At 37.0% G+C, this 13,238-nt stretch overlaps 2 protein-coding genes across 4 annotated transcripts in view; one reads left to right on the top strand and one right to left on the bottom strand.

Annotated features, from left to right (window-relative positions):
• Window positions 1–6,882, bottom strand: part of LOC133539017 (probable ATP-dependent RNA helicase DDX17) — a 28,338-nt gene extending 21,456 nt beyond the window's left edge. The window contains exons 1-2 of one of the 2 annotated variants that reach the window (XM_061881013.1): window positions 6,585–6,882; window positions 1,376–1,538 (exon numbers count right to left, since the gene is read on the bottom strand). In XM_061881013.1, the coding sequence (XP_061736997.1) occupies window positions 1,376–1,538; window positions 6,585–6,631 (210 nt within the window). In that variant the 5' untranslated portion in view covers window positions 6,632–6,882. Of the gene's footprint in view, window positions 1–1,375; window positions 1,539–3,056; window positions 3,166–6,584 lie in introns of those variants that run through there. The other variant, XM_061881012.1, reaches the window with a different exon arrangement.
• A 129-nt stretch (window positions 6,883–7,011) lies between these two features.
• ntan1 (N-terminal asparagine amidase) lies at window positions 7,012–12,832 on the top strand. Of its 2 annotated transcripts, none has more exons than XM_061881014.1 (10): window positions 7,012–7,221; window positions 7,660–7,762; window positions 10,885–10,950; window positions 11,016–11,124; window positions 11,225–11,301; window positions 11,373–11,426; window positions 11,497–11,550; window positions 11,636–11,733; window positions 11,869–11,982; window positions 12,136–12,832. In XM_061881014.1, exons 1-10 carry the CDS (start codon window positions 7,141–7,143, stop codon window positions 12,322–12,324), a joined length of 945 nt encoding a protein of 314 aa, XP_061736998.1. In that variant the 5' UTR covers window positions 7,012–7,140; the 3' UTR covers window positions 12,325–12,832. The 2 variants fall into 2 exon arrangements, with proteins under 2 accessions (XP_061736998.1, XP_061736999.1); XM_061881015.1 differs by having other exon boundaries at window positions 7,014–7,221; window positions 11,228–11,301; window positions 12,136–12,799.
• The last annotated feature ends 406 nt before the right edge of the window (window positions 12,833–13,238 follow it).

Below are 13,238 nucleotides of genomic sequence, written 5' to 3'. Positions count from 1 at the left end.
AGAACATTTTGGGAAAACAAAATAACACTAAATTGTATTCTTATGGAATTTTGTGACATTCAAATTGAACAGACTAGTCATTTAAATAACTTAATTACATAAATTAAACTAAGTAAACAAAAACCTTTTTAATCATTATCGCATTTTGTGACATTGAAGTTGAACAGATAAGTCATTTAAATCAGTTTTTCCTAACCTTAGGGCCCCGGGCAACTGTTGGACCGCAAGCTCCCCCTAGAGGGCCGCCAAAACATATGTGTTTTGGGCCGCAGGTATGGTCAGTTGTAATACATTTTTCCACTATGTGTGGCAGTCATGACAATATCAAACAAACAGAAAAAGTCTGGAGCTGAAGTAATATTTACAATTCTTAAGCGCTAAAAAGATGACCTAAATAACAATGCTGTATTTTGCATTGAAAGTTTATGTAAGAAACATATTCATAATTATTATTGTTTATTTATTTAAGCGTAACATAATTGTACGTGAATTTATTGTTAGTTAGTTATATATGAGTCCCTTTTTATGCAGCATATTTGAGTAGTATTACTTTTTCTAATCAGCCTGACCTAAGCCTAAGGTTTATGTGTTACATGAATAATAATATTTGTGATTAACTCAAGGTTTCATATCATTTGAAAAGGTTGTAAACTTGCAAGTAGGTTAAATATAATTATTTTATGATTAAAATCAAGAGAAAGATTAATAATTCAGTATTAATATTTAAGTGGGCACTTGGATCCTCATAGTGGAAAAGTTAGGCCTCGAGATCAAAAGGGTTTAGAACCCCAATTTAAATAATATAATTGCATAAATTAAACTAAGTAAAATATTAAAAAATAAGTAAAAAAATAAACAACTAATTGTCTTCTTTATTGCAGCAATACAGAATACATAAAGCGACTTTTATAATATTGATTCTCACAATTCCGAGGGTTCCTGAATGCAACCTCGCTCAAGAAGTGCTCTGTTGTGGCTACTGGCTAGTTTAGCGCTGCGATGCAAGCGGTGTTCTGCGGGCTGCTGTCGGTGTGTTAAAGTCAGTAATAAAGTTTAAAAAGATTGGCAGAATGTGTCCTTATCATCGGTGGATAGTACGAACTCTCGCATCTAGCCGCTGATTGGTCAGCAGCTGCGTGCTGTCCATCACTGTCACATTGATAAGGAACGGCAGCACCACAGAGCCAATCAATGAGCTTGTGGGCAGTCCAAAGAGACAATCTTCAGTCATTTTCCACCTGGCCTAAGTGTTTGACTTGTTTCCAATCAATAACGTGTGTTATTTTTGGAGGGTCAAAAGTGCTCCAAGATGTCCTCCCGAATGCCTCCAAAATTACATCCAATTCGTTAAGTGTTGGTGAAATTATATGCATACCTGAGTCAAGCGTTGGACTTCTGGATGCTCGGTATAGAAGTTCTTCTCAAATTTTGGCAGCTCGTCCAGGTTCCATCTCTTTTTACGGAGACGGTCACCTGGGTTCCCAAACGTCATAGGACGGTTGCCACTGTTGTAATTACCCACTGGCGCAGAATGAGGTCTATAAGGTGATACAGACAAGTATTATTATTGCAGAATCAGCCATGAAGGATTGACCTTTATTACCTCAGCATTGCACTTTACTCCCACCCCAAAGTTATTCTCCTCCACCTCTATTCAACCGTTAAACTCTGTTGTTCTTTGCTACACAGTTACAACGCACGTATGTGATTTTTTTTTTATCAACTGCAAAACAAGTTTCCAGTAGGTCAAACATAGCTGAGGAAACACTATTGAATTCAAGAAATAAGTGGGCTCCTTCTTCCCCTGCTCTTTCATGGCTCGTTACCGTCTTTGCCAACAAGAATCTTCAATAAAAGGTAAAAGTGATGTTTAATGTTCATGTATCCATTGTCATAAAAATATATATATTTTTGCATTATTTCATGCATGTAACAATGGGGCTGCAGTTATCGATTAATTTAGCAATCCATCGACTATTTTGTTTGATTAATCGGATAAAAACACACTTTATAGCTTCAATGCGAATTTTTGGAAAAATAGTTGAACTTATGACTGTCAATAGTAACAAGATTAATTATAAAAATATATCACATGAATTATGGAAACGCTTACATTTATTATGCACTTTATTTTGACTGCACAAGCTCTTTTACCTTAACCGCTATACGATCAGTGATTAGATCAATGCATACGTCAGTATAAAAATGAGTGTGGCGACTCCGACTGGTGTGTTCGCTGGCAAAGTTCACTCCAAAATACAGCCTTGAAAAAATTGATATAAAACTGTTACCAAGTTCTGTGCAAATAAAGGACATGCATAGAATATTCCTGGATGACATTCTAACAATAAAATTGCATATGTGTACAAGCACTGGGATCTTTTCTTAAGCTAATTTGAAATATGCAAGGGAGTGATCACTTGTGATTAATCACGATTAATCCAAATTCCAAAATGTGATTCCTCTGATATTTTTAAAATAATAATTTGACATCTCCAGTTGAATTAAACAAACATTTGTTTCTGCTTTCCATGACCTTTGTTCTAGATTCAAATAAATGCACATTATCAAAATTGAAATTGTTATTTCAAAATGTATGCATTAATAATACTTTTTTTTTTTATCTCCACTGTCTAGTGATACACAGATTAAAGCCCCCTCTCATGTACTCTTTATTGTAGCAGTCATACAGAAACTATAATCGCATATTTAAATTTCCAGGCACTCCATGTGGCACGGATTTAATAAATATTTATGAGATACACTCATTAATAGATTGTTTAGAACAACAGAGTACAAATTAAAGCTTTTTCTAAAATCGAATTGATCGAATAATCTTTGCAGCCCTAATATTAAAGTGTAATTAATTTATATAAAATGTGTTCTAAACGTATAAATGACTAAAACCAGGGTACAACTGTAATATAGAAAACAAGTCAACTGTACAGTAAGAGAAGACCTTGTACTGCAGAGTAATATTCCATCGAATGATAACAGCTTCGCAGGTCTTCCACGGGCTAAACTAATCGATGCTAGAATACCTCCTGATCGCTCACCTATCAAAGTCATTGTAGATAAACCTTTCTGCCATCTGGGAATTATCTCTGCCTTGACTGTCAGTCATTCTGCCTCAGTTTAGCGGCAGCTATCTAGCTACCTAGGTAACTGCAGAATTTCTGGCAATCAGGACTCCAAATGTGACTTTCTACTGCAATGACATTTTTCTGTAAGAAAGGAGACATTGGGAAAGTTCTGAGATTGTTTGTGTCCAACATGGATGCTGCATGTAGTACATTGTAGCTTGGCTACTCTACTCTACTACTTAACTTAGCAACTCAGCTATCTTCTTGTCATGTCCTCAAAAAACGTGTTTATCCAAGTTGCTTAACTTAAAAACCGTCCGTCCAGTATAATGATAGTGACACTACAAACAGGTGGGATTTAGTAGCTCACCAAAGGGTCAAATAATAGTTTCTTTAAATCTTAGTATTTGTATAAGTGTTCCATTCAGACATTATGCTTCTGTTTAATGACACATTACTACAAAGTAGCATAAAGAAATACCACACAGCTAAATTTAATGTCTGTTTTGTAAAAAAATAAAATAAAATAATCAAAATATTGGCAGTCATATAAATAAAATACATCTCAGCCCTCCTTTGTTTCCGTCAAAGTAGTTTTCATACTGATGAAAGTTGGGAGACCTGCTCTATCATTAAGTTAAACATTGAATGTGTACATTTTGAAGAAAAATATTACAGATGTCTGTAAAGAAAGGCATTTATTTTTATTCTGTAAAAGGGGTCATATGATTTTTTATTTTGAAACACTTCCCTGTGGTCTCCATAACATGTAATGGCGGTACTTTGGTCAGCATAAATTATGTTTTACAGATCAGTTTCAAACCGCTTTCTGACCGTCTCTCCTCAGGATGCGCCGTTTTGTGAGCATTCTTATTTACGCAGCTCCACTTTAACCAGTGATGGTGCTAGGAATTTTCAAAATGGGGTCCTAGGGACCCATCAAGTCATAAATAGGGGGTCCCACAGTTACATTTTTGGGGTCCCATGTATTTGTAACCGTTTTGACAACAAATGATAAATGTATGCATTATCTTGTTGTATCTCACATTCTATATTGTGTTTTGGAAAAAGGTTGTCATAAATGTTACTTATTCATTAAAAAAATTAAACAAAAGACAATATATTTATGCATGTGTAAATGTATTTAGTTATAATAATTAATTCACTTTCTTCTTTCCTTAATAGATCTAAACTTTACTGCTGCTGGTATTTTTTTCTATATTTTCATTTATGTTAGATCCACTATGGGCTGGACATTTACAGTATTGTGTTGGACCCACTCGACGTCCATTGCATCCGGTCCCCCCAAGAGGTGGTCACCCACATCTGCGGTCCTCTCAAAGGTTTCTCAAAGTCATTTATATTGACGTCCCACTGGGTTGTGAGTTTTTCCTTGCCCTTTTGCCCTCTGAACCGAGGATGTCGTTGTGGCTTGTGCAGCCCTTTGAGACACTTGTGATTTAGGGCTGTATAAATAAACATTGATTGATTAATTGATTGATTGATTGATTAAATGAATAAGTTGTAGGTGTATCTATTTCAGTACAAAAGTGTAAAAAGTGTTTTACTTCAGTCATGAAAGTATGATAATTGTGTGTCAGGGCATACATGAATTTGACAAAGGTAATCTATTATTCTCATATAATAAATAGTGTGGGTGGGGAGCGTTTCCACAGAGTGTTTCTAGAGCGACCAGCCTGAAATACGGGTGTCAGGGACAGACGCAGGAGATTTTTACAACAAAGTTCTAAAGCTTGGTGATACATCAGATTGTATCAGATTGTAGGTGTTTTTTTACCCTTCACGTTTATTTTTCGCTGTGTTTGTTTCATTTTTTGTTGCGTTTCGCTTGATTGTAAAATATGTCGACGGAGAGGGGCTGTGATGTTCATAAGTTGTCAATATTCAGTTTTATCATTCGTAGTTATTAATGTAAATCCCACATCCTTTATTTTCATGTACATTCTCATTCAGTAAAAACATTCTGTTTTTTAAGGCGATCTGTCAAAGTTTTTAGCATTCAATCAGACATTATTGTAAGGTTTTATATTAGTGTTCCAAAAAATCAGATACACGGGGCCCAGACACATTTTTTTCTCTAAATTTGGCCCACCAATTCAAAATAATTGCACAGACCTGCTCTATATCACACTTGGGAAAAATGTCACCAAATAGGCAAATCCCAAAGGCTAATTTCCAATTGTTTTATAAATATTCCCAACATGGTTTAATTTAAAAAAACATTTAGGACTTATGCACATTCCAAATACACAACATAATAGATAACAAAAGTTGTTTTTGCATTGATTGATTTATTGATTGAGAAGTTTATTGACATCTTAAATAATTGAATCTATGTAATGCTTTAAAAAGGCAAATGGATGTCACAAAAAGCCAAAAGGCTTGTTTCCATTGTGGTCCATTATAATAAAGTCCTTTAAGTTAACCAAGAAAAACTTTAACTTAAGAAACATATTAGTTTTTCAGTAAATGTTATTTTTCACAAAAACTTGATTATTCAACAAAACTTGTTGCACATCTGTCTAAATTCAGGTTGAAGTCAAATAGTATAAAAATGTGTGAGCAGCAAGTCAGTTATCAGATCATGCAATACCACAAAGTTTTAATTCAGTGCTTCTCAACCTTTTTACAGTAATGTACCCACTCTGAACATTTTTTTAATTCAAGTACCCCCTAATCAGACCAATGCATTTTTGGTTGAAAAAAAGAGATAAAGAAGTAAAATACAGCACTATGTCATCAGTTTCTGATTTATTAAATTGTATAACAGTGCAAAATATTGCTCATTTGTAGTGGTCGTTCTTGAACTAATTGGAAAAAAACATACAAATAACTAAAAACTTGTTGAAAAATAAAGATTTCTACACATACAAGTAATCATCAACTTAAAGTGCCCCCTTTGGGGATTGTAATAGAGATACGTCTGGATTCATGAACTTAATTCTAAACATTCCTTCACAAAAACGTAAATCTTTAACATCAATATTTATGGAACATGTCCACCAAAAAATCTAGCTGGCAACACTGAATATTGCACTGTTGCATTTCTTTTCACAGTATATGAACTTACATTCATATTTTGTTTAAGTAGTATTCAATAAATGTATTCATAAAGGATTTAATTGAATTGTTGCAATTTTTAGAATATTTAAAAAAATCTCACGTACCCCTTGGCATACCTTCAAGTACCCCCATTTGAGAACCACTGGTTTAATTAATACAACTGGACTCTTCTGGAACGTCTTTAACAAACAAGAAGAATCTCGTAACCTTTATTCAACTTTTACGGATTTAAAAAACTCCTTTTACACAAATAAAAAGGCACCCTGCTTGGTGTCCCTTATTTTTTTCAGGGAGTTGGCAACGCATGTGTAGGATTCAGTTTAATCAATACATTTGTAAACAAAGTTAAGAATATAACAGCACCGTCTGCCAAAGTATTAACATTTAATGCAATGATATTTGCAACAAGTCTGTTACCTGTCTCGTCCGCGGCCTCTGTCGCCATAAGAATAGCCTCTTCTCATGGTCACAAAAACAAGAATATATGTAGGCCCGTTGGCTAGCTACTTTTTTTTTTTTCACCACACTTATTTACGCTGGTCTCCCGGTAAGAGACACTTCACCTATTTATCACACCAACACCTTCCTTTGTGACTAAGATTACGATAAAATAAAAAATAGGCCAAGCAAGTCTGTGACGCGACACGAAACGCAGGCTAAACGAAACTTTTAGCTTTCGCTTGTTTCCCCCTGCCCTCGTTTATGGCGTATCTTCCACTTGCTGTTCAGCGTAGACGCCGTGTTATGGAGCGGTTGCTCCGCATGAATATTTGCGTAGCAACGATGGTGAATACTGTACATTTGCGCGTGTGGTCTTTCCACCAAAAGGTGGCGATGTATGACAACCACTTGAGTTGGAGCGTAGAAGAAGATATATTCCGGGAAAGGAAGTAGTCATTAATTTTAGATATCAACATAAAATATGTAGTCACTAGTCTGTTAAATAGTTAGAATATCTGCGAATTATAAGAAAATGCCTTTGCTTATCCAAAATAGAGGAGTAGAACATATAACCTCGACCGCAGAACTGTTCGGCAAATATTCCCATTTACAGGTGGGTTTCTAGGCAATAGCTACAGTTAGCTCATAGATAACGGTCATCAGTCTACAATGACGTTCATTCATTTAGAAGCTATTTTTGGTTTATCATGTCTATTGCTAGTAAATAAACTCTGAAATGTTCGTGCAAAAAATTAGAATTTGACACAACTCAGAAGTCACGATATTATACGTCCACAAATTGATGGCTGGAGACATAATGTGCAGTGCATTTACCTAAATTGTGTTCAATGTGGTTGAGATGGGGTAAACCTGAAAAATACTCTTACATGATTCCTAGTTAAAATGATTACTGTAAATTGTAAATAACACGGGCCATTCTGTGATTCCCTGAATCATATGAACTTGCTGGAGTGAATTCTACACATTCATTCTTTAATTAAAGAGTTACTTCTGACTTTGGGTCATGATTAACACCTTTTTAATGCAACAGGAAAATGCAAAAGCATTTCGTTCCCATCCGCTGACTGACGTCGACCCCAAGTGCCTTCTGTATGTCCAACAAAGAGAATTTGCTGCAACAACACCAGCAGACGGTAAGCAGAACAACAATTTTTTAAATCAGGGCAGTCAATATCATACTTGCAAACACTCCCGATTTACCCGGGAGACTCACGAACTTCAGTGCCCCTACCGAAAATCTCCCGGGGCAAACATTCTCCCGAATTTCTCCCGATTTTCGCCCGGATAACAATATTGGGGGCGTGGCTTAAAGGCACTGCCTTTAGCGTCCTCTACAACCTGTCCTCACGTCCACTTTCCCTGCATACAAACAGCGTGCCTTTTAATCCCATAATAAATACGCCCTTTACACTCACGAGTGAATGCAAGCATACTTGATCAACAGCTGTACAGGTCACACTGAGGTTGGCCGTATAAACAACTTTAAAAGACCTACTGAAATTAGATTTTCTTATTTAAACGGGGATAGCAGGTCCATTCTATGTGTTATACTTGATCATTTCGCGATATTGCCATATTTTTGCTGAAAGGATTTAATAGAGAACATCGACGATAAAGTTTGCAACTTTTAGTCGCTTATAAAAAAACCTTGCCTTTACCGGAAGTAGCAGACGATGTGCGCGTGACGTCCCGGGTTGTAGGGCTCTTCACATCGTTTATAATCATAGCCACCAGCAGCTAGAGCGATTCGGACCGAAAAAGCGACAATTTCCCCATTAATTTGAGCAAGGATGAAAGATTTGTGGAGGAGGATAGTGAAAGTGAAGGACTAGAAAAGAAAAAAAAAAAGAAAAGAAAAAAAGGCGAGGGCAGTGGGAGCGATTCAGATGTTATTAGACACATTTACTAGGATAATTATGGAAAATTCCTTATCTGCTTATTGTGTTACTAGTGTTTTATTGAGATTATATGGTACCTGAAAGTCGGAGTGTGGCCACGGGTGTGGTGACTGCCAGTGTTTCCGGTGGGAGGAGGTAATAATCCGCAGCTGCAGGAGGACGCAAGCTCCGCTCATGTCTACGGTAAGAGTCGATTTATTAGCACAATTTTCTCACCGAAACCTGCCGGTTGACATGTGGTGGGGAACCATGTTCGCTTGACCACTCTGTTCCATAGTAAATCTTCATCTTTGGGAATTTTAAACAAGGAAACATCGGCTGTGTTTGTGTGGGTAAAGGCTAAAAAAGCTTCCCACCTCCATCTTTCTACTTTGACTTCTCCATTACTAATTGAACAAATTACAAAAGATTCAGCAACATAGATGTCCAGAATACTGTGTAATTATGCGATTATAGCAGACTGCTTATAGCTGGGATCGGGCTGGAAAAAAATGTCCGCTACAACGGTTGACGTCAAATGCACGCGTCATCATACCGCGACGTTTTCAACAGGATACATCGCGCGAAATTTAAAATTGCAATTTAGTAAACTAAAAAGACTGTATTGGCATGTGTTGCAATGTAAATATTTCATCATTGATATATAAACTATCAGACTGCGTGGTCGGTAGTAGTGGCTTTCAGTAGGCCTATAACACTGTTACAAATATGCGCCACACTGTGAACCCACACCAAACAAGAGTGACAAACACATTTCAGGAGAACAGCCGCACCATAACACAGCATAAACACAACAGAACAAATACCCAGAACCCCTTGTAGCACTAACTCTTCTTCCCCCCCGAATTTGGAGGTCTCAAAGTCTGCAAGTATGATCAAAGTTAATGCAATAACGATTTAACGAAAGTTTCTTTCAACTGTACTATTTGTTTTTATCACACTATTACCATGGGTTCTGTGTGACTCTCAGTCCATGGGGCGGTATAGCTCGGTTGGTAGAGTGGCCGTGCCAGCAACTTGAGGGTTCCAGATTCAATCTCCGGTTCCGCCATCCAAGTCACTGCCGTTGTGTCCTTGGGCAAGACACTTCCCCCACCTGCTCTCAGTGCCACCCACACTGGTTTAAATGTGACTTAGATATTGGGTTTCACTATGGAAAGCGCTTTGAGTCACGAGAGAAAATGCGCTATATAAATATAATTCACTTCACTACCAAGGCGTTCCAGTTGATGTTGAGTCGAAAGAACAAATAGAGAGCAGAAATGGACAAAGAAAAATGGAGTGGCAAATTTAGTTTTAAAGATCTGGCAGGTCGCGGTCTCCACAAGACCAAAGTTATTTCCATCCACAAAGTTGTGTGTTATCACTGGAGTTTCTAGCTGCTAGCAGCAGCATTGTTTCCAAGTCAGCGTATTATAAGCAACTTTTTTTCTAAAATCTCATTCGTTGTGGGTTGCATTTTTCGGGGCTTGTTTTTGAATGCATGGTTGCTTATTTTGGCTTGCTTTAGTGTCCCTAAAAACCAAGTTAGCCAGTGGGTAGCTTGTGTTTTTTTAAACAAAGTCTCCTGGTCATCTCTCCCCTGGTCAACTTGGCACGCCCCGAAACACACCCAAGCAAATTCTATTTGTGCAACTACGCCAGACCCCAGACTTACAAGACAGAGTGACAATTAGTGGGGGAAACTTGACAAAAAAATATAACTACAAAACATATATATATTTATATATATATATATATATATATATATATATATATATATATATATGTCTTGATTGGATTATCCGGAGAATAGTGCTCGATACCGTGGTAGAGCGCAATATGTAGGTGTGGGAAAAAATCACAAGACTACTTCATCTCTACAGATCTGTTTCATGAGGGGTTCCCTCAATCATCAGGAGATTTTTTTTTTTTTTTTTTTTTTTTGATGATTGAGGGAACCCCTCATGAAACAGATCTGTAGAGATGAAGTAGTCTTGTGATTTTTTCCCACACCTACATATATATATATATATATATATATATATATATATATATATATATATATAAATCCAACACAAGTACCAACAGGTGCGAAAAGTTGGTTTTGCATACTTGGGCCCGTTTAATACACAGTTATATCAGACCCAAAAAATGTATGTTCACGGATAATCTTGTTTAATAATGTGATTAATCGCGATTATATTGTTTGACAGCCATAATTTAAATACATTGCAGCGTTATTTATGTATCGTATTGTGATTATTTAAAAAAAACAAGCACCTAAAATTTTCAATTTTCTGTAACCTTCAGACTTCAATCGCACCAGTTTCAAGAAATCAACAATACTGTACACAATTCTGTCTCATGTACACCAGATAGTGTTTCAGTGATTGGATCTGACGATGCTACCACCTGCCATTTGGTTGTGCTGCGGCATACAGGTAACATTTTCTTTTGTGTACTTCTACCCATACATGAGTTTAAATCAAGTTTCCCCCTGGGTTAGGAAGTGGAGCTGCTTGCCTTGCACACTGCGACGGATCCAACACTCGGTCCGAAGTCTCGCTCCTTGTTAAATCTGTCACATCACTGGCTAACTGCAGTAAGGAGGGCAGGTACAGTAGCTTTCACACAGTATCTGGAGTAGAATACATTATGTGAACTTCATAATAATGTATTATAAGTCATTTATTCTCCCTTTGCATTTCCTCCAAGTAGACTAGAACTGCATCTTGTTGGTGGATTTAGGGATGAGGCAATGACATCCCATGAACTGAGCCTTAACATACTAGGTAGGTTGCACTGCTACGTTATACAGGAATAAGATTTTGTCCAACTTTACCGGTCTCTTTTCGCTTCATAGTAGCCTTCCAGCAACAGAACGAGGATATCCATTTGGAAACATGTTGCATCACAGGTAACCTTTTCGGAAATCTGTCAGTGTCTGCATGAGTGTCAATCATTCTCCTGTGCGCTCTTCCCTACAGAAATGAATGATGTTGTCATCAATGCAGTTCATAGACCTGCTGTGTATGGTGTAGGTAGGTATGTCTATGCAATCCGGGAGGTCACGCTATGCTTTAAATTCCAAACTATTTTTATTACATAATTGTATTTTTGTAAAAGGTATAAATGTTAAAACCGGGAAAGTGTTTCCTGCTGCTTTCCCTTGTAAAGGACCAGGAGAGGAATTGCGGTCAGCACGCACATTCACGGGTGGACAGGTAAATGAGACATTCACCAGCATAGCACACAAACTACCTCATGTTACTAATATTTTTTTCCTATTCATTTATGTTTAACTTAAAAATATTAAAATTGTTTTTATTTACATATATTTTTTTTCAATTCCCGGACAGATGGTTAACATTTATGACTCTCGCCAAAGAATTGTTAAAATCGGGCCGTGCAAGTGGCCTAACAATATGGATATTGCCTTTTGGTTGTCACAAGACGACAAGATAATTTTAAAGGTAAATCATCTTTAAACCTACTGCTCATCTTTTAATTTTCATATTTGTTTTTTCATATAATGATCACTTACTGCATTTGAGGGGTGTGTGTTGTGGTTGGCACACATCCCAGTGTGATTACTTAAGGGATGAAATGTCGTATCCTGCTTATAGTGCTTGTCCACATCGCCATTGGCTGAGCCGCCGCACTTTGTCCAGCACATGAAATCGACCATCCAGTTCCTCCTGGAGCACCCAGACTCTGATAGCCTCTTCCCTGGTGGTCAACCACAGTTCTACCACAGGACTGAGAGCGGGGACTGGGAGAGAGTTGCGTCTCTCACACCCTCCTCTACACCATAAATGTTGATCCCAGCTGTTTTCACCTCTTTGGATTGTTGGACACAGAGTGACCCCTCCAATCACAATCTGCTTTACTCATTGTGTCTTAAAATGGACATTACATCTACGAACGGCAGTCTTGAATCATCTGACTGGCCGAGTAGACTGTAGACACAAAAAAAGCTGGTCTGCTGTATTATAATATGCCTGTCCGAACTTCTCTATGCCTCAATGTTTTTTATTCAAAATTGTAAACGTTACTGTGAATTCATTTTACCACACACATTGTACAAAACTAAACATATATGTATGTATTGGATTTAAACAATGGTTTCAATCAAGAAAGTATTTACTGTACAATAATGCATACTGGATGTACTGTACTGAACAATAATGATTGATAGCGGTGAAAATACAAATCACCGCTACATTGTTGAGCTGTGAATTAAATAAATGTATATGAAAGTGGAAAAAAAATGACCACATAGTCTTCTGTGTGTGCAAATCTTAAGTTGCTGTTATTGACAGGGAGATCACTCATTTGATTCTGGGCTAAGGAACTTTTAAAGGATCCTCGGACGTAGATGTCCCTCCCTTTGTAACCCCCATCATTTGTAATTGAGCTACTGTGTGAAACAATTTCCCTTGTTGATCAGTAAAGTTTGTTTAAGTCAGGGGTCGGCAACCCAAAATGTTGAAAGAGCCATATTGCACTAAAAACACAATAAAAAAAACATCTTTCTGGAGTCGCAAAAAATTAAAAGCCTTATGTAAGTGCCATAACACATGATGTGTCTATATTAGCTTTATTACCCTACTATCAAAAGGCTGACGCAAATCTTCATTGACAGAATTGTTGTATTTTAATTTTTATTCTACACATTTTTGCAACATTAGAAGTCATTAGTAAAATGGAAGCTTCTCACAGGATGAGA

This window comes from Nerophis ophidion, linkage group LG20 (assembly GCF_033978795.1).
Source record: "Nerophis ophidion isolate RoL-2023_Sa linkage group LG20, RoL_Noph_v1.0, whole genome shotgun sequence".
NCBI lineage: Eukaryota > Metazoa > Chordata > Actinopteri > Syngnathiformes > Syngnathidae > Nerophis > Nerophis ophidion.
This window is presented reverse-complemented; position numbering and strand designations above follow the sequence as displayed.

What these genes read in the sequence shown, in the direction of transcription:
- ntan1 (XM_061881014.1), top strand. Translation starts at nt 7,141, where the DNA reads ATGCCTTTGCTTATCCAAAATAGAGGAGTAGAACATATAACCTCGACC. An exon ending in GGTTGTGCTGCGGCATACAG is followed by an intron (nt 10,951 to 11,015) that starts GTAACATTTTCT and finishes CCCCTGGGTTAG; the next exon opens with GAAGTGGAGCTGCTTGCCTT. An exon ending in GCACATTCACGGGTGGACAG is followed by an intron (nt 11,734 to 11,868) that starts GTAAATGAGACA and finishes ATTCCCGGACAG; the next exon opens with ATGGTTAACATTTATGACTC.